The sequence below is a fragment of the Monomorium pharaonis genome, chromosome 7 (assembly GCF_013373865.1).
Source record: "Monomorium pharaonis isolate MP-MQ-018 chromosome 7, ASM1337386v2, whole genome shotgun sequence".
Lineage (NCBI taxonomy): Eukaryota > Metazoa > Arthropoda > Insecta > Hymenoptera > Formicidae > Monomorium > Monomorium pharaonis.
The window spans coordinates 5300800-5324709 of NC_050473.1; the positions used below are offsets into that span (position 1 = coordinate 5300800).

General features: G+C 34.0%; 2 protein-coding genes and 1 long non-coding RNA gene across 3 annotated transcripts in view; 1 reads left to right on the plus strand and 2 right to left on the minus strand.

Annotated features, from left to right (window-relative positions):
- Positions 1-10140, minus strand: part of LOC105837050 — a 76885-nt gene extending 66745 nt beyond the window's left edge. Inside the window, exons 1-2 of the mRNA XM_036289513.1 lie at positions 9223-10140; positions 8453-8714 (exon numbers count right to left, since the gene is read on the minus strand). Of these exons, the coding sequence (XP_036145406.1) occupies positions 8597-8714; positions 9223-9467 (363 nt within the window). The 5' untranslated portion in view covers positions 9468-10140 and the 3' untranslated portion in view covers positions 8453-8596. The remainder of the gene's footprint in view (positions 1-8452; positions 8715-9222) is intronic.
- Positions 10141-14605: 4465 nt separating this feature from the next.
- On the minus strand, positions 14606-20884 carry LOC105828867. The gene is made up of 2 exons (XM_012667426.3): positions 20682-20884; positions 14606-16861 (listed from the first exon to the last, which is right to left on the minus strand). The coding sequence occupies exon 2, from the start codon at positions 16857-16859 to the stop codon at positions 16617-16619; it is 243 nt and encodes an 80-aa protein (XP_012522880.1). The 5' UTR covers positions 16860-16861; positions 20682-20884; the 3' UTR covers positions 14606-16616.
- Positions 16845-19708, plus strand: LOC114255689. The gene is made up of 2 exons (XR_003626884.2): positions 16845-16957; positions 18087-19708. It is a non-coding gene; the product is annotated as an uncharacterized LOC114255689 (long non-coding RNA).
- Positions 20885-23910: the final 3026 nt, after the last annotated feature.

Genomic DNA, 23910 nt, shown 5'->3' on the forward strand with positions numbered 1-23910 from the left:
TTAACTGCCTTTTATCTTTGAGTTGTTGGTTCAAAGTTGGGATCTTTTCTGCCTGAGAATATCGATCTTTATTTGTTAAAGGGTCTTTATTTGTTGTAGAAGGAAGATTAGTCTAGAAGGGGTCAGATTAGGCTAGCTTAAGGTTAAGAATCCCCTGAATTAGACATCCTTCTTTACGTTGATGCCATTACGCCACAGCCAGACCGACAATTTTCGATTGGGATAATAGCACGGGGAAGAGACTTGAGGACCGGCGGAAAATCATGGGACTAGTTACCGAACGTATATACTAATAATATGCCACGTTGTACGACCACGGAAGATCGCTCGAGGCTCGAGAACCGAAGTGCATTATGAATTTCACAGCGATCGGCTGATCGCTGAAATTTTTCTGGCGCGTATTCTTCCGAGATGTTCAAAAGATTTACGGTATTGGAATGAAATTTATTAACGTTACCGTACGGCGAAGAATGAGTAAAAATAAACCATGAATCATTTGGACGTGTGTACCATGCTTATGTACTCACTGTGCGCAATATTTGTTGCGATAAATTCCCCGAGGAAGTTGCGCACGATCCTTCGGGAAATTTCCTTCAAGCACGCGGAGAAAGCCCACTTTTCTTTCACGAATAGCGACCGCCGCTATTCTGATAAGATTGCCATTTAAATAGACAACACTTTTATTCACTTTTATCATAATGAACCAGGAAGTATAATAAAGTGCGATAATGTAAGATACGCTGATAAAGATGTACTGATAGCCGTTCATATCACATTAATGTTCATAATACTATTATATGGATGATATTTTTAGTTAATTATATCAATATAACTATTGACTGAATTTGATTAATTAATACTGATGTAGATTACAAAAAACAAGACGGCATACATAGCGATTCCTAAATACATGTCAAAATTTCTATTAATTTTTAATCTTATATTAATTATAAGAAAATTTTCAGTTTATCGAACTCTGTCATTTTGTTACTTAATCAAGTTCTAATTCTAGTTCTAGCGTTCAATGAAATATAAGACAAATATATAATTACATGTATAATACAAATATTAATTATATCAGCAATATTTAGAAAAATTTTATATAATAAAAAAGTATATCAATCATTATATACCACAAAACATAAACGGAGGATATAACATTTTTTGCCGAGCACAATATTGCATTTAATTCTGCGGATCATTTAATTCAACTGATACAAGATATCTGTAAAGATCCTGAAGTTGTGGCAGACCTTTCATGGAGTCGAGATAAGTGCAAAAACGTTATTACTCATGTAATCGTGAAAAAACGCAAAGTTGAAGAAATTATTGAAAATATTAAAAATTGTAAATTTTCGATTTTAATTAATAAAACAACAGATATTTCAGATTCAAAATTTATGTGTGTTCAATATGTTTCTCCATTAACTAAAAAGGTAATAACACAGTTATTAGATTTATTAACTTATAGATGCAACAGATTGCTCCGCGAACAGAATTTTTGAAATATTTAAAACTATGTCAGAAGAAAAAAAAATCCATTAAAAAAACTTTGTCGGAATGGCAAGTGACAATGCATCTGTTATAGTTGGATGCAATAATTCTTTCATGTCGCGTTTAAATTAATGCTTTAATTCACACGTCATAAATAATTCGTTATTTTTCAGCAGATAGTATCTCATTCTGAATAATACTTTTACTTGATAAGTATTAGCCAATTAATTAGCCACTAATACTATTTAACCGAATTATTTACTCGAAACAAATTTTTCGCAATTCTTTTTTTTTAATGTAATTCATGTGCGAATACTCCTTGCTGTTTCGCACGAAGAAAAATATTCCCTTCACAGGATTGGACGGTTTACATGCGAGGGATACAACCCTCCACAGGAATAGGTAGAGCACCCGGGTGCATCATGAGTAGAATAGCCAATTATCGGCGCACGCCGCATGTTTTTTTTTCTCGACCTCTATTGTAATCATTAAATTTAGCAGAACTACTTTGAACGACCCGTTATAGCCGTACCGTCATTAAAGTGCGGTCATTAATCTTCGTCCAAAATCGACACGCGTCATCTGCATGCATGACACTGACGATGTATCAAACTTGCATTCAGATTCCGAAATCTCAGCGCAGTTGTAGACATGAAAAGTCCCCGAACGAGTTAACGATGAGCGCGAATCAACTTGTCGCTCAGCCTCGAAATTGGTAAGTCAGATGTTAATATATTGTAATATAAAAAAAAAACAAGATAAACAGTAAGGTGAAAAAATATTGAATCAATAATAACATTAAAAACTCATGTAAATTCGAAATCCAAAATCTATTTAGAAGTACAGAAAAAAATTAAAAAACACAACAATTAACATAAACTATAGAGTACAAGTTACTTTTTAATTTAAAATATTCTTTACAATAAGTTCAATATTTAGTTTAATATACTATTGTACTTTAATTATTGCTCTTTAATGTAATTTAATAAAATTATTCTTTATCTTTTTCCTCTTGAGATTAGAGCTGATATTGCGAACCATGATGGAATCTTACGGATCTCAATACAGGCAAGATAATCAAATACGCTAGAAACTCATTTATCGAGGCTCACTTATCGGAATGACATCGAGTTTGAACATCAATATTTTACGGATACCACAAGATTATTGACAACAGAAGACTACAGAGTCATTGATAACAATAGCAACATCTTACCGCCATCAAGTCAAGTATATAAAAATATTTCTGAAGTTATGAGCGGTAATTCTAGTGCAAAACATGCATATACCATAGTCAAAAATAACAAACGGTATACATAATTTAATATTGACTTCTTTTGGACTTTCCAATTTTTAAACTAATCGACAAAATGACTGTTCTTTTGAATCTGACATTTCCGCAACAAAAAATATTAAAAAATTTGCCTTAAAATTTACTAAAAAAGACTGGAAAACAATTATATCAAAAAATAAAACACATAAAAATAGCCGACTATATATGTTGTTCTTCAATCAGAATAGAATGATATATTTGCAAAGAATATATGGATACAATTTCGTATACCCTGCCCTTGAACATTTAAAAATTCAAAAATTTCCAGTAAGGAAAATAAAACATTTTGTCGAATCAAAGCACAATGCGGTGAATGCTATGCAAAATTAATTTATACGCTCAAAGAAGAACCTACAGAAAATAAAGATGTTTATATACATACAAAGATGTTTATGTACATTTAATTGTATCATTAAGAATGCTATTCCAGATTATATTCATAAAAAAAAAGACAATTAAGAAGACGTAGAAGAATATCGTTAGGTAATACTTTAATAAATACTAAAACAAATGCAATCTCGTACATGAGAAGTGAAGTAAAGAATTTAATCAATTTTGAGAAAGTTCATATCCTCCTATTCTTCCAAAAACTACGTTTTAAGGCAAGCTGTTAGTGAAACAAAAAGTCAATGTCTAAGACTTACTAGGCCTATTAATAATCTATTAGCCTATTAATAATCCTATTAATAATCTTAACGATGCTAAAAATACAACACTTACAGGTTCAATACACAACATTGGCGGATTTCCATTTACTCGTCATTATTAGACTAAAGAATAAAAATTGTTATATAAGTTACATTATAAAAATAATGGCACGGTATCAATATTAAAAAAATATATATATATCAGTATTCAAAATCAAATCACATATTTTTATATCAATGTATAAGTGTATCACTTTCAGAATGTATACCTATATTTCAGTTATCTGCTGCACAAGACAATAACAATACAACATGGCTTTTAAAAATTATAACCAGTGGAGTACTCGTCGCTGTATGTGATTTTAGTCAAACTGTTGACATCAATTTCAATAACATTTGCTCATAAATGTGATTTACGTGACGTGTATATTCAAGCTTGTTATAATCTTGTAATGCAGAAATCTGAAACAGTTGCTATAACATTTATTAGACTAGATGAAGTCATTTATCAATAATATATAGATGGGATTGCTTGAAATGAAATCTATTGCCAAAAGTATGACAATCTCTTATTAAAGCTATTTACCAAGCGTAAAATGGAAAGACAATTTAGAGTATTTTTTTGGAACTATATTAATTGTAGCTATAAGTCCCAATATTGGTACATTCTATGAACAAAATATGCTTATGTACAGACTCAAGTATCTTTTTTATTTGCTTTTGTATTTTAATGTACATATTCATGTACATATAATTAATAAATGCAAATAAATAAAGATTAATCCAAGAGAAAGTTTAAATGTCGCGTACTTATCATAGATATCGGTTAAAAATAAAAAAATTAAAAATAAGAACATTATGCCGTTTTTTTCTTTTAAGTATAACTCTGCTGCGTCCATCTGATAACAATGGCACGTACTACTTGCAGGTAAAACAAATAACTTTTCTTTCTACAATATTTTTAAAACATTGTTACAATATTGTTTAAAGTAATATTACAAAAACATCTTTGCAATTTCTCTGTAACGTTACACTTGCATAATTAATGTTGAAACGTTGTAGCGATGTTGCTGTAAGCTCTTGTTTTGTACTAAGACTCTAATAAATTCATAGAACATTTTATTTAAATCTTACTAGTTTAAAAGTTATTTATCTAAAACTGCAACAAAAAATATGTATTTATGGTGTATAAATCATTATAAACTGAATTAAAATACGATTTCATGAACCATTGAGTAAAATGTAATGACTTTTCGCAAAATTATTTAACAGCTAGCAGGTAAAATTGTGTACTATGAATAGGGTTGCCATATTAAAATTTTTTTAACTAGAACTTATCAACCTAAAACCCCGGACATTTCTGTTGCAACTCCGGACATATACAAGAATATGTTAATTATACATAATAAATATTATAAAATCATACGATAGTCTGCATCTAACTGTAATTTGCCGTACCAATGCATTAAATGTGATACTAAACAAGAACCAGGTAAATGCAGATTTAGTATTTGTATTTTTTCCAATAAAAACTTTTGTCTTCACCTCAAGAATATACTCTTGTAAGTCTATTAAGTATTTTAATTTTATTATATTTAATTGTTAGTTAGCTGCTCAATAAGTGATGCCATGGAAAAAGCACGGTAAAGAAAATAAATAATTATTTAAAACCCCGGACGCACATTCTCCCGGACAAATTTTTAACGCTTTCAAAAATTCCCCCGGATGTCTCCAAATGCCCTAAAAAAAAAGACAGTGTCCGGGAAAAAAAGGACGAATGGCAACCCTAACTATGAACAGTTATTTATTGCCTCTATTTCATGTGTAACAATTGTCATTGAAATAATTCTGCGATAAAAATTATCACGTGATTATCACTTTTGCCACGCAAACGATCGGTTCATAAAATCAAATTTTTATTTACTGTTCTTTGAAGCCGGTTTCAAGTGCAAAATTCGGGTATTTGATCAAAATTCTTTTTATTAGAAAAAAATTCCAAAAAACTTGAGGTTTTAAACTTCAATAATGTTTAATAGTATTGTATAGCCTTATTTCTCCAACATTATACTTAATAATAAATGCACCAACATATTTTCTTTTCTGAAAAAAATTGTCTCCATGTTTCTTCACAAAAAGTTATCAAAAAATTACTTTTAGCTAGAAGAATTTGATGACGAAGTTTTATAAATAGCAGACTCTCAATTTTTCTATTTATCGCTCGTCGAGCTTGCATAACGCGCTTCATTCATCGCGAAATATAAATGTGGGGGAGAACGTAGAGCGAGGCCCTTTAAAAACCTGGATGACCCAGTTCCCGGTGTCGTGGCTGCAACGAAGCCTCCTCGCAGCCTCCGTTAACTAATCGAAATAGCGGGGTCATGCCGCCGATCGGGATGCACTACTCCTCTTCTCAAGGTCGTTTCCGTTCTTCCGTTCTACGTTATTGCCCTACTTGCCTCTAAGGGGTTCGCACGCGCGCGATATCGAATAATTCCCGGTACCTAGCGAATCTAATTTATTCTCAACGATCATCTCCGCTCGACAGTTGATCAACGATCACTAAGCCGACGGAATGAGGATGTCTCCCCCTTCCCTCCCTCCCTCTCTCTCTCTCTCTCTCTCTCTCTCTCTCTCTCCATAATAAACGATTCCCTTCATTATGTAGGCAAACATTATGGTGCTTTACAACATATGCTAACAAGTTCTTTGTGAGAGATTAAAATAAAAAGTTATATTTGAAATTACATTCACGCAGAAATATTAGATTGGTCAACAAAATTTGATCAACCTTTCTTTTACATCACAAGTGTGAACAGTCGCTTCCAATGTATTTTTATTTGCTGAACACAAATTGTTTAAATTTGGTTATCAGTTCACAATTCTGTAAAAGATTTTTGGTTTTATAATATCTAAAACTAAAAGTTATTAACATTTAAAAACTACGAGGTTTTTATTTTCCACGTGACAAACAATTTTAATTGCAAATATTCAAATTTTGATACATATTTGATTTTCGGTTTTTCTCTTAAATATTGATAAAAATTCAATTGTAACAAAAATTGTAGGGTCTGTTCGTATCCATATTGTTAATGGAGATAGAATATAACTTCATTATTGTGGCTATAAAATCGTGTTGTCCACACATCATGTTACTATTATGAAACTTCGGAAATGCACGTTTACCATACATATCATAACCACCAACGCCATTGATGTAAAACATTTTTGTGGAAGATGTGGATTTTTTCTCTTTCTAATTATAATACAGATTGACAATAAAATTAATGGGAGCGTACAATATAACAAACTGATTTATTTCTCATTTAAATAAGAAACAAGAATTTATAAAGACAATTAAAATTGAATTAAAATTGAAACATAAAAAATCCAAAATAATTTTTTAAAAATAAAATACAAAAAATTGAAAAAAAAAAACAAAACTGAAACTAATATCTCATCCTCGTTGCGGTTCCAGGCCAAGATTAAAAGATCAATAATATCAATATAAAATTAAACTGTCTTAATCTTTTTGTTATAAGATATAAGATTATATAAGATTTGATATAAGATTATCTAATAAGCAATTAAATCGGTTTAATCATTTTTTTGAGTAGCAATGTAAAATAATAATTTAAGTAATTAAACATACAGAAACAACTGTTTTATTCCTTTCTTCAACTCTTTTCTCCAAACTGCCTTCCGTTTAACTGAATATATATTTTTGTGTGATAATCTTTTCATCCAACGTTAGGTAATCTATCCCAGTTTCTTCTCTGCGTACTCAATTACTTACATCTTTCCCGACATACACATATAAAACATACTTCCTCCTCTAAAAAATTCACACGGAAGCGTTTTGCAGCTACATACATCATGCGAATTTCTATAAGTATATCTTGCTGAATTTTCAAGGTATTTCCCTAAACTCCACGAATTTAATAATTTCATTATATTTAAGATATCAAAATCTACAAAAATCTATACTATTTCTCTTATACCATTGGTGGCCAAAATCATTTTTTTTAATATCCTCTTTTCCGTTAAACTTGATATTTTTATTATTAATTTCTCCGAGATCAGAAGCCCAATATTAGGTGCTGGAGCAATATATGTTATCTTTTTCGTAGTTTAACTCGCTGACAAGAACAAAAATATTCTAGCACTAAAACTAAAAAAGCCCAAAAAGGGCCGGTTCTCTAAAGGTTAAAAATTTAGTATTTTTATAAGTTATTCTATATCTTTAATGTCAAAATATCCAGGCACGCATGCAAGCACATACAGATGCGCACGCGTGCAGGATGAATCACACCGTGTACCATCAAAACACAAATAGCGTAGTGACCCGTCTCGCAAATGACTACGCTGTCACTACTTAAACTCAATTTTTTATACGTTCCCGTCATGTGACGTAATTTTAACTAGCACTGTTGGATTACTCGTCTCACAAACTACAAGAAATGTCTATTTTACTTTCTCTGGGCAGAAAATACAGACCTCATAATCTTTTTATAACAAAAATGTCGACTAGTGTATTGATACTTATTATTACGTATCATAAAAATTAGAGCCACCATATCAATTTCGTTATTATTGACATATTCATTATCAATATCACAAAATTAATTACAATTGATTGCTTTGGCATAAGATACGTTTTCATTGTTGATAAACATTATTAGAATCAAATAATGTAAAATATGGATAATTAATACTGTGTACAATTAGATTTACACATGTTATTGTATTATTTATAATTCGTAAAAGACTATGAAGAATGATTTCTCCTTCTTGGTAGCTTCTTAAACAATTAATAGAGATTATTTTCATAGACATATTGTGCTGAACGTAACATGCTAACATTAAATTTATTTATACTCTAATACCATTGCGTAGTATAAATTTATAACATCTATCTGGGTCATTGCTCTAACAATAATGGATTAATTGCATTCTGGCAAAGTAAACAACATATTCTCACAATTTTTACAGCATCAGAAGACCTCTTCCATTAGCTGACAAGATTCATGTTGTATGAGTATATCTTTGAGTATATGTGCCATCGTTTTCAATCTTCAGACTTCAATGTGCCGACGATATGCCGAAATATATCTATTTAGGTTGTTTACAACAACGAGTAATCTGTGACATATCCTTTACTGACCAGAATTCGGTTGCGGTCAAGTTGATGATACAAATGCCTCGAGGCGTCTGACCAATTGTTCAAAACAACTCGGAGAAGTCTAAAAACAAAGAATTTTACGAATTGGCCAATCAGAAGAATACTTCGAAGCGGTTGTAGCGCTTTGAATATTCTTTATTATGCGAAACGCCCCCCCCCTCCCCCTTAAAAAACGTAAGTGTAAAATTAACGCAATGTTAATCTCTCTCGTGGCGAGTTTGAATTTCATTCGCTCGTACAAATGATATTTACACGACCTTCGCAAGAATAGTAACGCCGGAAGCGTTCGGCCCTTGGATCGAGATAGCACAAACACATTAATAAGCCATAAATGACGACATCGTGATAACGAGGCTCTCTAATAGCGATATTATCTCCAGCGCTCACTTCAGATCGAATTTCGGATCGCATCGCCAATTATTTCAAGTGCGGTGGAACGGAAAACCGCACCGTTGGGACCGGACAACAGCGGCACAATGAAAAAAACGAGGGGATACAAAAGAAAAGGGAGGCAGCAGAAATAAAAAAGGGGGAACAAGCAAAAAGAATAACGAGGTTAAGCACCCTACCTGTAGATCGTGACGGCCCGGGGATCTGCGCGGCCGCGGCAGTCGGCCAGGGACGTGGGGGTTGCCTTGAAGAGGTCGCCGAACGACAGGTGATGGCTGTAATCGCGGGAGGCCCAGGTGTATCCTCCGGGGCGCTCGTCGTTGCCCCCCTTCGCAATTGAACGTTGTCGTCTATCGCCGCCACCGCCATCGACTGTACCACCACCGCCACCCTCGGAAAGATGACGGGTCAAAGGTCGCCGCATGTCCGCACGACCGACCGACTCGGACTGACCGAACTCGTCGGTGTATCTCGCGCGACGTCGTCGTCGTCGCCGTCGTCGTCGTCGTCGTCGCTGCCGCCACCGCCGCAATTCGCGCTACGGAACACGCACGTCTGACCGCCGCCGCTCGTCTACTTACGCGTGTGCGCACGCGCCAACATGAATCTTCGCGAAACCGCGTCGCGTTTCGCCGCGAGAATCCGTCGTATGCCTTTTGCGTTCCCTATTTCGGAAAGAAACTACCACCGTGCGACAACAACACCGACGGCGTCGGGAGAGACCCGCGTACGTACACGTGCGCGCGCGCGTGACCGATTACCTCGCATGCACTTTATGTCTTTACCTATCACGCCACTCGATGGACCACACATTAGTTGTGCTCGGTTAACGTCCGACTATCGCCCCCCTGCGGCGTTATTTCCGGTACGCACCTACTTGGCAGATAAGGTAGGTCGCGTAACGCGTCGCAGTAGACCGGTATATTCGTAGTCGGTGAAGGCTGTTTCCCAACGAGATACACAGATGACACAGTGCCCAACGTAAACATGTTTCAACTTTGCCGCAATGTTACACTGCTTGACACGGTAAGAAGCTGAGTGCGAGCAGAGAGGAACCTGAGAGCGGTCATCGCGTCGTTTTAAGGTGTTTTCATCAATCAGCGCCTCTATGTGCACAAAATGTGCACATTGAACTATGTAGTCAAATATCTATAAATCCCGCAGGTAATGTGCATGACTTTTTGGGTCTCTTTTATGCTATATCCACGTTTATTTGGTTCTGTTTCATGCTATACCCGTGAATTTTACAATTATATGCATTCATATTTTAAATCTTTTTTATGAAAATGTACATAATCGTACGTGTTCTATAAATGTGCAATACCACATGCATATACATGATATAAATTCAATTAATTGATTTGATAAAAATTCACTCACCGATTGCTGTCGCTGCTCCTGCTGCTGATGCTGCTGCTGCTACTGCTACATTCCTTTTCCGGTTTTGATTCTGAAAATGTGATAAATGATTATTCCTAACCTCAAACACAAAAGCAGGTAAAAAAATGTATCACTTGAGAAGATAATATATTTACCGAGTCGCTCCATGGATGCCGCTTTCTGCTGACATCATCCTGCTATTTCGAGTCGAACTGCACATTAATAACGATCGCCCGATACTTTATTCGGCACTCCCGATATTACGGATATTATATCACACATATCACACACGAGTAAAACGTAAACCGCGCGCGAGAATTTCACTTGGCGCGACCGTTACATTTGAAAAAATACGTGAAAAAGACGGCTCGTCTGATTGGCGGTGAAATCAACATGGCACGAAAGTGGCGTGACATCACGTTCCAAGCAAAAATGGCAAGTCGAATCGACGTTGATTAGACGTTGATTAGACGCCATCGACGTCTAATCAACGTCGATTCGACGTCGATTCAACGTCGATTCAACTTGCATTTCCGACTGGGGTAACTTCGCGGAAACGCAGGCCGAGGAAAACCGTTCGAATGAAAACTACGCGCCGAGACACAACAAACGGAGATAAATTCGTTTCGAAAATTTCGTATGCTCGCACGACGATTAATAGCACTTCACAATTAGCACTCGCGATATTCTACAGAACGTACCCAGTGAGAAATAGTACATCGAATCGACATTGATTCGACATCGAAATCATTTCGATGTCGATTCGACGTCGAATTGATGTCGAATTCATTATCGTTTCTCGCTGGGTATCCTCTTCGAGCAAACACTTGGCTCGAACACACACGCGAACACTTACTCGAGATCGAAGGCAAACGCACGACGCCGCGCTTTCGATCTCACGGCTCGCGTATCGTTTGCTAGCAGCACGACGGCACTATCACCACAACACCGTACCTGCATAATACCGCACAATTCAATTCTGAACGCGAAATACGCACGGAGTCGACAGAGCGTCCGACCGGCGCTGGAGTAGCGTACATGACTGGACTGGAGCGCGGAGCAACGGAGCAACATGGCGGCAGCGGCGCAGGCGCGGCGAGTCAACCGCCTAGCAACGCCGAGTGGCGCCGACTAGCGCCGAGTACCGCCGAGTCTGCCTGCCAGCAGTCACGTACGCCACTCCAGCGCCGGTCGGACGTTCTGTCGACTCCGTACGTATTTCGCGTGTTCAGAATTCTTTGTGTGCCGTCGCGCTAAAACAGACGACCCGCGAGCCATGTGAGATCGTAACAGAGGTCGTATTCATGTGCAAATCGCGGCATCGTGCCTTTGGTTTCGAGTGAAGTGTTTGCTCGAGGAGAGTACGCAATCCGTTCGGTAGAATGTCGATCGTGCCAATAAAGAAACTTCACTGGTTGTGCAATCATACAGAGATACAAAACTCTGGGAGCGAATTGATTTACTTCGTTCACTGTGTCTGGACGTGCCGTACTTTTAACGTATTTTTCCAAACGTAACGGTCGCGCCAAGTAAAATTCTCGCGCGTGGTTTACGTTTTACTCGCGTGTGATATAATTATTCATAATATCGGGAGTGCCGAATAAAATATCGGGCGACCGTTATTAATGTGCGGTTCGGGAATAGCAGGATGATGTCAGCAGAAAGCGGCATCCATATGGAGCGACTCGGTATTCCGGAAAAGGAATGTAGCAGTAGCAGCAGCAGCAGGAGCAGCGACAGCAATCGGTGAGTGTATTTTTATCAAATCAATTAATTGAATTTATATCATGTGTATGTGATATTGCACATTTATAGAACACGATTATGCACATTTGCATAAAACAGATTTAAAATATGAATGCATATAATTGTAAAATTTACGGGTTTAACATGATACAGAACCAAATAAACGTAGACATAGCATAGAAGAGACCCAAAAAGTCATGTACATTACCTACGGGATCATAGATATTTGGCTACATAGTTTATTGTGCACATAGAGGCGCTGATGGATGAAAACATCTAATTCGCTGCACTGCTGCACTGGTGCAACAAGTTAGAATGAGAAAAAATATATTTGTCTCACTTCGACTTGTTGTACCAGTGCACCCGCTAAAAAGAACAGGCCATATTTTCAAAGGAATTTTATGTTTATTCCTTTGTATTCTAATATTTTTGTTGTGTTTAACATTATTCTTTGTATCTTTACATTTTTTGTGTGGAATGGCCTTAGCGAACCTTACGGATCATAGACTGAACTCTATGCTACGGATAGACAGGTACCATAAAATAAAGAACGATCGACTGTCCTTTTATTCATATTTTTCTTATATTTTATTATTTTTATTGTTGCAAAAATGCTTCTTATGGTGTCTTATTATGGCTTGCGTGTGAAAGGTTGGAAAAGTTTATTGCTTCATGGTCGATGATACAGAAATGATTACTAATAATGCTAGGTTATAATGTAAGTTTTATAAACATTATGAAAAAATAATCAGGGCTGAAAATAACGTTGTTACAATTATTTTTTTTGTAAATATGTAGTATGAAACTCTCACTTTCGATTTTTTGCTAACTTTGTAAATTTATGTATTTTCATGTCTCTCAGTTTTTTCTTTGGCAGAAGGAAAATTGTTGCTCAAATCACTCTTTTTTAAATTTAATTTTACAGTTTTTTGGTTTTGGTAAGTAAGAATATGATAAATTTATGATTGTAAAGCTACTGCGCATGTTTTTTAATGTTGTCGTACTTTTTGTAATTTATAAATAAAAATGAGTTCAGTCAAATAGTTTAATAAAAATCCTTGATTTCTTTTTCAAAATATGTTATTGGTAATTCTGAATTCTAGTTGTTTATACGATCAATGTTCTGGAATAAAAATTGAACAAATACTCGAGTAATTTTGATTCCTTTTGCATTTTTAGAATTGTTTATAATAAAAAATTCATACTTTACTAATTTGCATTGGCAAATATTTTCTATTTTAATTAAAAATAAAAGTTTTTAATTAAATAAAAATAATGCTAATTTCATTAAAAAAAATAAATTTTCTATTAAGTACATAATTTAAAATTTGTAAATTATCTACGATACAGTAAATATTTAGAGTCTTAAAATTATTATGTATTAAAGATTAAGTTGTATCACAAGTAATAAAAGTTGTATCACAAGACATTAGTGTATGTGATAATTTTATGTGAACTTTAATATTAAATAAATATTTAAATAGATTAAAGATAGGAAAAAGATAGAAAGATATTTAAATTGATTTAATAGTGTATATAAGTCATAACTTGGGATCTTTACATTAAGTCTCGAAATTCATAAATTTTTTGTAAATGTGCTACACGTTCTTCAATTGACAGATACTATACATTTATTGTCTATTTATGATGTAAGCAGTTATTACTATTTTTAAAAAATCTTTTTATTTTTGATGAACATTCATTTTATTCAGATATACGTTTTCTTACATGCAATAATTGCTTTAAAAAACATTTGTTTCTTATAAAAATAACTTATTTATTATTTTTATAACTTTGAAAACATGAATTTAAATATATTTGCCAAAATATTCTCTTTAAAATTATAAAATTATAAAATTTGAATTTAGTTAAAAACTCATTTATTAGATTTCAACATGTATTATACTGTAATGTATCAAACCTAATTTTGCTTTAAATAAATTTTTTAACAAGAAGTTTTTAATTTTAAGTTTTTATTTATTATAATTAAGGAAAGGAACGTTATATTTTAAAATTATTATTATTATTTGAAATTGAGTAAATATTAAATTTTAATAAACATAAATTATATTTATTAAGATTAAAAAAATTTTATCTCAATGTAAGTTCAACAAAAAATTTATCATTACATACATTATGTCGTATTGATGAAGAACTTGCGACAATTTTATCAAATAAACTCCGCGCGATCGTAGTTTTACTTATTGTCAGATAACATATTTACAATAAATTATTTACGCAAAGTGATTAATATCCAATAATTAAAATAATGAAGAAATTAAATTTAACCTAGAATGGCCATTATAATTCAAATAAATTACATCTTAATGTTTTATTAGAAATATTTATGTTGATTCCATATACATTACTTATATATTTTGAAATAAAATGAACCACTAAAATACTTTGAAGGGGAAAAATAGATCCCAAGACAGGTTAAAGCAAATATTTAATTTATTTGTGAATCTGCACAATCATAAAATATATGCATATATCCATGTAAAGATCAACGAGATATAACATTGATAGAGCTCGGCGCTGAACGTGACGAGACAATCAATGTGTAGAGAATGATTTCGGACGTACTCACGAACAACCTTAGAGAAAGTTGCGTGACTTCCTCTTTTTTTCCAGGGGCGAACCTCCGAGGTCTTATATTAACCGGGTCTCATCATTTTTCTCCTGTTCGTGATAAGAAGTACGATGCAATAAGGGAATGAAAGGGATGGAGGAAAGAGACAGGAAAAAACGATACATCACTCTCTCGTCATTTGTATGTGTGATATATAAAAATAGAATTCACGGTGCGCAGCGGGATATGCCGACGTCATCGGTCGAGCAACGGAGGACGAGAAGAGAAGAGAAGGAAAAGAAACTCAAGGAGGTGAAGGATTGCGGATTAAAACTAAACTTGTCAGCCTCGCAGAGCGTTGCAACGCCACATTCTGTAGTATTTGTAATCCGACTACGAATCATATCGCTGTTATTGGCAGACGTGTATTCAACGCGTGCGAATCACGACGCACGCGTTCATCCGGAATGGATGGAGCCTTTCCCTCTAATCGACAAATCGTTTCCGATTTCGTCAAGGCTCGTGCTACGTAAGAATCAATCGATTGTAATATTTAATCACTAATCACGACTGAGTTCCACGAATAACATCATCATAACGTTACATAACATCATTGTCATCCAATTTATCAAAGTATACCAAGGATCGTCTATGAAACTGTCTTTCCATTAATCAATTCGTAATCAATTCGTATCTTTAAACCTTACTCAAATTGCTATGTAATTTTTCATATTACTTCATAGCCCGCGTTTTGTAGTTTTATTTATGTACGCACGAAAGATATACACGTTATTCGTGGAACACGTATGCGTGCGTTTTTACTCTGTGTACGCAATCTGAACCGCGCCCAACTTTTCGCAGAAGAGAAATAAATGGATTCGTATAACGGCTAATTATGCACGCTTATATCGTGCGTAAAGTAAATCGAGTGTCTTGCACGAAATGATAGTCGAATAACCAGCGTTAATTAATTAAACTAAAAAGCGAATAGGAATAAATCTTACGGAGAAATACGGAAAATACATAAATAGATAAATAAGTGAATCAGGAAATACAACAGAGAAGTATACATCTTCATATTTGTCAGGATAGATGATGTAGCGTGGACGCGATTCAAATTGCTAGAGAGACTCAAGAGAGAGTGGAGCGGATAGTGTTCCTTTGATTGGTTCCGCCACTTTCAGCACAACTTCCTTAATATGCATATGTATATGTATATACATATATATATACACACACACAGTGTAAGCGTGTAATGTTTGTCGAATTGCGAAAATCTTCCCAGTATTAATATAAATAATAGTGAATAATGTAACATTAGAATATCTCTCTAGTATTCATATATACAAAAAAGAAAATTAATATATTATAAGGTAATGTAATCAGTATTTGAAATCTGAAAAGAGGTTAAAGATCTCGCCCATTACTAAAAGATGTGCTGAAAATAGTGACTTCCAGTGAATCCGCTTCTTCACTCTCTCTTGAGTCTCTCTCTACAAATTACGAAATCTCAACAACATCTGTACACGGCAAATCGCAACTCGGCGATTCGTCTTCGCGTAAAATGCACTATAATCGAGCTATGACATTGGCCGTTTCTCTATGTTAACAACTCGGCCGTGCTTAAATATATTATATTCATATGTATATACATATACATATATATACATATATATATTTATCGCGACGCGAAAGGGGGACAACATAGAGTCGCCGCTTTGCGTCCGTGTGCTACACGCGTCTCCACTGTATTGTACGATATTAATTATTTAATCTGAGATTGTTAAAGTGTACGATTCTATCGGTTTCTTTTTTTCTTTCTGATTCTCTTTCCAGTTTTCCTTTCATCACGATCCATACTCGTTAAGGTGAGTCTTAGCAGCCGACCTGGTGCAACATCGATGCAAGTCGGAATACGCGCATCCAGGCGAACATGCCGGTGGATGGTGAACGGCAAACGGGTGCCCGCGTCGACGACGACGTCGACGAGGCCTTGCGTTGCTCCTGTGTGCCAGACGCCGACGTACGGCTAAGAGTAGCGTCCATGGATGCGGCGTCGCTACTCTCAGACTTTCGCTGCTTCTGTTGCTGCTGCTGCTGCTGCGGCGAATACTTCATATCTGCGTTTACGTGAGAGGAAAAATGAATATCGCGAAGGAAGAATTACTCTTCACTTCGTTCAGAAGTAGAGACAGGAAGTGAGCGCTAAAGCCATCGTAAGTTGCACTATATTACATATTTTTCGTTATTAATGGCTCTTATAATGATCTTTCGCATACCTATTTTTGCATATGTCACCAATAATTTTTTTTGTCATTTTATTCTTGTTTTATGTTTAAACGCTATGAAGATAAAATGACAAAAAAGCATGCTAACATTTTTATAAGTTCACACTTTCTGCATACGAGCCTGAGAGTGTAATGTGTCCCCCTTCGTATTAATGCTGATTTTGGTGCGATTATTCTGACGATAAATTTCCGCAATTGCAATTATTCTACGAGAAGCTCGAGTAGTGGACATCAGTGCAGACATAAATGTCGCATCAACCTTGACTATGTTTATCCTAAGGCTAAATACTCGGGCGGTCATGGTCGTTTGCCTTATGCGCGCATGATGAAGTAAAAATAAACGATTAATCCCTAATTTTGTAAAATAGAAATGCATGTGTAGAAAAAAGTTGACAACACCGACATACCACTTCGTTTTTGGATTATATTTCGTTAGAAAAAATTAAAATTTTGAAAATTAAATACAAAATCAAAGATATCTGCCACCAAATTATAAACAGTTTTTATATTATGTGTTAAATTTTAAGGATTAAGTTTCAAGACTGATGAATATCACGGTGCATGATGAGCTGAAAATTATAAAAATTCATACACAAATAATATTAGGCAACAATATTGTCAACAGAACACTGAAGACTGATATTGGCTCTCTCAGCTTTATATTTATTTTTGCATTTAAAGAATTTATTTTTAGCTGATTTTATATATATATTGTTTATGTCCTGAATTATTATATTTTTTTTAGTATTAATAAAGTGCAATAAAGTTTAATTTCCGGAAAAAAGAAATCTCGTTTTAGGAAACATATCCGAATTGGCCATTTTTCCTCACATCTATATTATATGTACGTTTCCGGAAAAAAATGTGTATAATCTCCGCAATTACGCTCATATTTAGTGAATTTTATTTCATCCAACTCAATTTCTTGGAATTATTTCACAGTAAATCCAATGAAATCTTCCAAATCGTGTATGTGAAAATGCGGCGTTGTCAGCAGGTTACTTTACATGTATGTAGCGTAATGTTTGTTATACTCTTACGAAATTGCTGTTTCCAGAAGCACGATCGCTAGGTGGGTGTCTCGGATAGCGCACGCGCCTCTTTCGGCCAGCTGATTCCCTAGACCTACTTTTCGTCCCGATGATGCAGACTGACATCATATATACACAATCGTGTCACTCTCGAGCTCATGGTAGACGGAAACCGTCTTTTCCCCTCACTTTTTTTTCCAAAACAAAACTGATGCGTAACATTACAAATAGTTCAGTCCTACAAAAATCAATTGTAACGAATTCGGTTGAACACACTAGCGCACACTGGTGCACATTAAAGTCGCCATATCCTGTACAGTATAAACCTCCAAAGATCCGAGACATCCGAAGGATGTGCATACATCTTAAGGATGTTGTTTAAACGTCCTTTGAATAAAATGTGCTATATTAAATATAACTTGATTTATGTATTTAATACAAATATATGAATGAGTTATTAAATAACGAAATCCTAAATATACTTTATTGTTTGATAAAACATGTACTAGGTATTTTATCATTCGAGATATTTATATTTAATTTTTACACTCTCAAACCGTATAAAAAGTATTTAATATGTATACGCGCTAGTGTGTCTAATCGAATTATCCAATAATTATCCGAGATTTAATTGATTCTCCACTTCTTTTTTACATTTATTTCTTGAAATCGCCAAAAAGTCAATTAAATTTTGGTTAATTCTGACTCGATGTTTGTGGGAACAGCTGTACGATTCGTTTACAAGTCTTTCTGAATCCATGTACTTTCTGTGAAGATTTTATCTGTTTATCTTGTCTTTCTGTATATAACTGGCAGTCATCTGCGTTACGCGATCATGATGTCACACATTACTAATAGCGGTAACAGAAAACTGTCTGCGTTTCACTGGAACTTAACTCTGTGTAGTTTACAACTTCAAACTGCAGCTGCAATTGCAATTTGGTAATTCAAATTGAATCTCCAGAAATATCGGCGCTTTCTATCTATCCTTTATATATCATTCTTTTAGAATAGATTTAAACAAGATTTATAGAAAGAAAGCGATCAAGATTTCTTGACTTTTGCATTTTATGATAATATATACGTTTTGATATTATTATACATCTAACTTTGGAGAAATTTCTCTTTGACAAACTGTACGAGTTTTGTCCTCATAATTTTTTTTTCTCTTGGTCATCAGGATGACTGTCGTTTTGCATAGAATCTAGTCCAAGTGGTAGCCATCAGGTACAAATTATTGTCGCGATGCTAACACGTGCATGCGTATCACTATAAGTAATAAGCTACATGTTCGTGTGCGTGCACACGCATGACGAGAAATTCCGTGCCCTAAATCTCGATCGTTGCTCGAGACCGTCCTTAGATATCCACGCGCTACTTCACTGAATGTCTACTTGGCACACGCAAATAACAAAGGTTACAGGCCATTGACAAATGCAGAATATCGGTAAACGGGATATGTATATACGCACGAAGATATTGTTGGACACGCGTACAAGATAGGATATTATTAGACTTTGCTGCTAAGTTGTCACATTTTATAGAAATTTTTTTGTATTCGCAATAGCGAAATACCGATCAAACTGCGATATTTATCAACATAAATCTGTATGAGATCTATAAATTAAATATACATCATTTAATTGTAGGATTCCTGATTACTCTTTAGAAAGAGGAGGCATGAAAAGAACCGTAGGAAGCATAAAAGAGATTTTCTTCCGTTTCTTGGCTTATTCCGACGTTTCAATGAACATGAATTAACAATTATTAAACATAATTGAATACCAATGGTTCTGAGTATAGAATTTCTTCAGATAAAATCTTCATAAAGAAGAGACAAAAGATTTTTCCTAAAAAGACGAGAGATTGTTCCTCGAAGAGTCCAATCACGCTTCGAATCGTCCATCTTGGTTGGCGCGCGATTGCAATGTCGCGCTGTCACATTAAATTCACTGACAGCAAACGAGTCTCCCCGCGTGAATTATTGATTAATTTAATACGACAGCTGATAAACTCGCCGCCACAATCGTAACGACTCGAGCGACTCGAAAGCTTGAAACGTGTAGGAAACCGAGACTTTTTCTACATATTCAGAAAATATCAAGATTCCAATTAGATATGTCTTTAGTGACAAGTTGTTATATCTTTCACAGATACAATCAATATCGTTTTCAAAGTGATCAAAAGTTTTAACGAAAAGCTCGGTAAAATTTGACTTTTTAGCGAAAATGCATTATAATTGCCAATAATGAAAGTCATACTTCACTACAATGGCTTCAGCGGAAAAATAAACATAACAGTCGCTAAAATAAACATAAATGTCAAAACGTTGAATCGATCCATTAACTATAGAATGCGAATATTGAGGCAAGTATGACCTAGCTTGGCAACAGACATTTTCGAGATTATCGATAACATTATAATAACTCGTGACGAAAAAAAATGAATTTTATAAAAGATTGCAAGGAATGATTCCTCACAAAAACGACTGTTGCAGTAATTCCATCTATCTTTCACAATTGCCCCTAGATTTATCGAACTAGAATTAAACTTGGTTCTCCAAGTTATCAGAAACCGAATACAAATAGTATTTTCTTTCAAATCATGCCGAACTTGCTCACCTGATGGACTCGTGTTTGATTATTGTAAGCCCGTCTACCGAGCGAGACCGTTCAAGAACTTTGACTGGGTCGGCTGTCTGATTGGTGAACACGCGACTGGTGAACCACAGTGGTCTCTTGTGCGGCGCGTAGCGTTCTGCGGATCACAGTGACGAGGTGCATCGAAACCAGGGAATAGGAGAGGACAAGGGATGACGGAAGAGACGAGGAGAGGAGAAAGAGGTAAAGTGTCCTCCTCCCCGTCGCGCACCTTCACGTTGACGTGATCGTTGGGAAACGGTGGAAATGGTGGGGTGTTCGCACGTCTTCGTGGTTGCGCACTCCGCAGCGCCGGCGCTGCATCGACCCATCGGTCGGTGGTTCCTCGAATGTATGTACGAAAAAGACTAACGACAGAAAGCCACGACTATCGTACGCTGAAATACGCGCCCTGTACTCCGCGTATGTTATTCGTTCTTTTCGCCCTTATCTGACATTTTTGAAATTCGCCCTAGTTTTATAAATATTCCTCAAATCATCTCTAAGACGCCGAATTTCGATCTCCGCATCATCGTTAATGTATTATTCAGTTCCATTATACCAATTCAGAATTTATTCGTTTTAGTAAAAGATACCATACGCAAGAAACTACATCCCTTGCTTATTTAGGGCGATTGGACATCTTGAACTAGGTCAGATCTTAGAATCCGCAAGGATACTTTAAAAACGAGAATGTGTCTTCATGAATTTCCGAATCTCTAGTTTCACTTTTAATCTTGCAATTATGCGATTGCAAGAAAACTCGTAGTTTTGCAATCTTTGCAAAATAGTTGCTTTTAAAATCGTATAATTTAAATGAAGGAATCATAAAATTCCGTTATCCCCTAATCCTTTTGTTTCCCTTCCGAACGGTTACCTTTTATTTGTATAGTCAGATTATCTGCCTTGCGTGATTTGAACTGCGTAAGATGCAATCGTATGATATGAATCATACAAATAATTCAGATACTTGGGTCATTTGCTGTTTTATTTGTTGATAAAATGTACAACAAATTTTTCATATTTTGTGCACTTGACAAGAATCATTTAATTTTTTTATCTCTATCATCTTGAGCCTGCGCGCAACTAAAGTTGAGCGTGGTCGCGCAACACAAACATAAAGGTATCTATTCTAATCGATACTTGCGTTCATTCTTGGACTTTTTTCAATATATGGAAAGCTGCGCACGATTATGTATTAAACTTCGCGATTACATCCTAGCGAGAAATAATAACGGTATTGATGTTGAATCGACATCGATTCAATGTCAAAATCATCAAATTGAAATTTCGATTCGACTTTGATTTGATGGATTATTTCTTACTGGGATCAATAAATGTGTTCAGAATTCCTAATAACAACATCTAAAACCAATAAATCTAAATATCGAACATAAATGTAAAAATATAGAAAAATTTCTATATAAACGATATTTTTTAATAATTATATCACACAAGATTTTAATTCCTTATTTCACTACGATATAGGATACTTAATTTTTTGTAGGTTTTCGGTATTTTTAGTATTTGATTGATCTGGGTAACTTATTAGATACATTTGTTTTTCTGACGATAAGACATACATATATGCAAAGATATACAAATAAGCAGAGCAAAGCATTTTCAGAATTTTGATACAAAGATAAGGATTGGACCTTTTACTTGTGTTAAAATTAATTTAGTGTATATAATATGCTTTTCGTAAGTGAGTGTACACTTTTTCAAGCATGCAATAATATTGTAATATCCGATAATTATTATTTTTATTAGTGAATTTTATTATTTTAATATTTTTTAAGTGAATATTATTCTTTTAATTATATTATTTACTCAAAATTCAATTGAATTTAGACAAATTAACTAGCGATATTTCGTGATACAAAAAGGATAACAGCAAGTTTGTAAGCAGAAAATAGAAAATTGTTTTGTTAGAAAAAAGAAAATATGATAATATGTTCCGTATTTATATCGTTATATTTCGTACTAACTTTGTAATAATTTTGTTAATAACTAATATTTTTAATTAAACATTTAACGCGATTACATTAAAAAAATGTTCAATCTAAATTCAAAGTTATAAAATATTTATATCTTAGGATATTATTTATAAAACTGCATGATGACATTGCATAATAGAAGAAAAACAGGGGTGATAAAAGCCTTCTTATAAAAATAAACTTAAAAATTGCTTTTATTATAAAAAGTTTTTTACTATAAAAATATATATTTATTCAAAACAGAAAATATTGCAGAAAAAAATATATGCAATGTACATACACCGTAGACTACACTGCTGAAAATTTCATGTGATATATGCAATGTAATAAACTATAAATTAAAAATAGAATTGCAATAAACTTGTCGAATAATTAATATAAAATTTAAAAAAAAAAGACCTGTTAAGATTAATGTCAGTACGCTTAAGAAACAGGAAAGTCAAAAAATTAATTCTTTTATAATTAATACATGAGGATTTTTATTACATTTTTCAAAAATACTTACATTTATATATATCTCTAATTCAAAAATTGTATATTAAAATTTCAAAAATTACAGAACTTTAGGCACAAAATACAAGGCACAAGGCACATTACATATATAGTCAATAATATTACGTACACGGAAAAAATGAGATACGCTCTACTTAATTTTATTTTACTATATCTAAACGTGTTTATACACATTCTGTCTAGTAGTAACTATCTTTTTTTTTTTCTTTAGTGTCTTGTTTTTTATTGTTAATTTTACAGTACAAAATATTTTTTTCTACTCTCTTTATAATATACAAATATTATTTAAAATTTTGCTGTAATAAACACACACATTTATCAGGTTAAATAAATTAGTAAAAATAAATGTAAAATAAGACACAATTTGACCTTCTAGTTCCTTTAAAGGATTACATTAACAAAATTCATATTAATTATTTAACTGCATAACTCTAAATGTGTACAGCCAAATAAAATGTTAAATAATAAAAAGAACATTACATACATTTGTGACAATATGCCCAAGTTTAAAAAGAATGAAAGTATATGTAATTATAATGTTAAAATATATCTTGAAAGTGTCGAAATACTCAAAAGTAAAAATGCCTTATAATAAATTTGGTTTATGTATTGGCATACTAGCATCATTGCATATGGATTACTAAATAATTTCTTAAGAAATATTAGAATTGATCATTTAATAACAAAAATATTACGAGTGG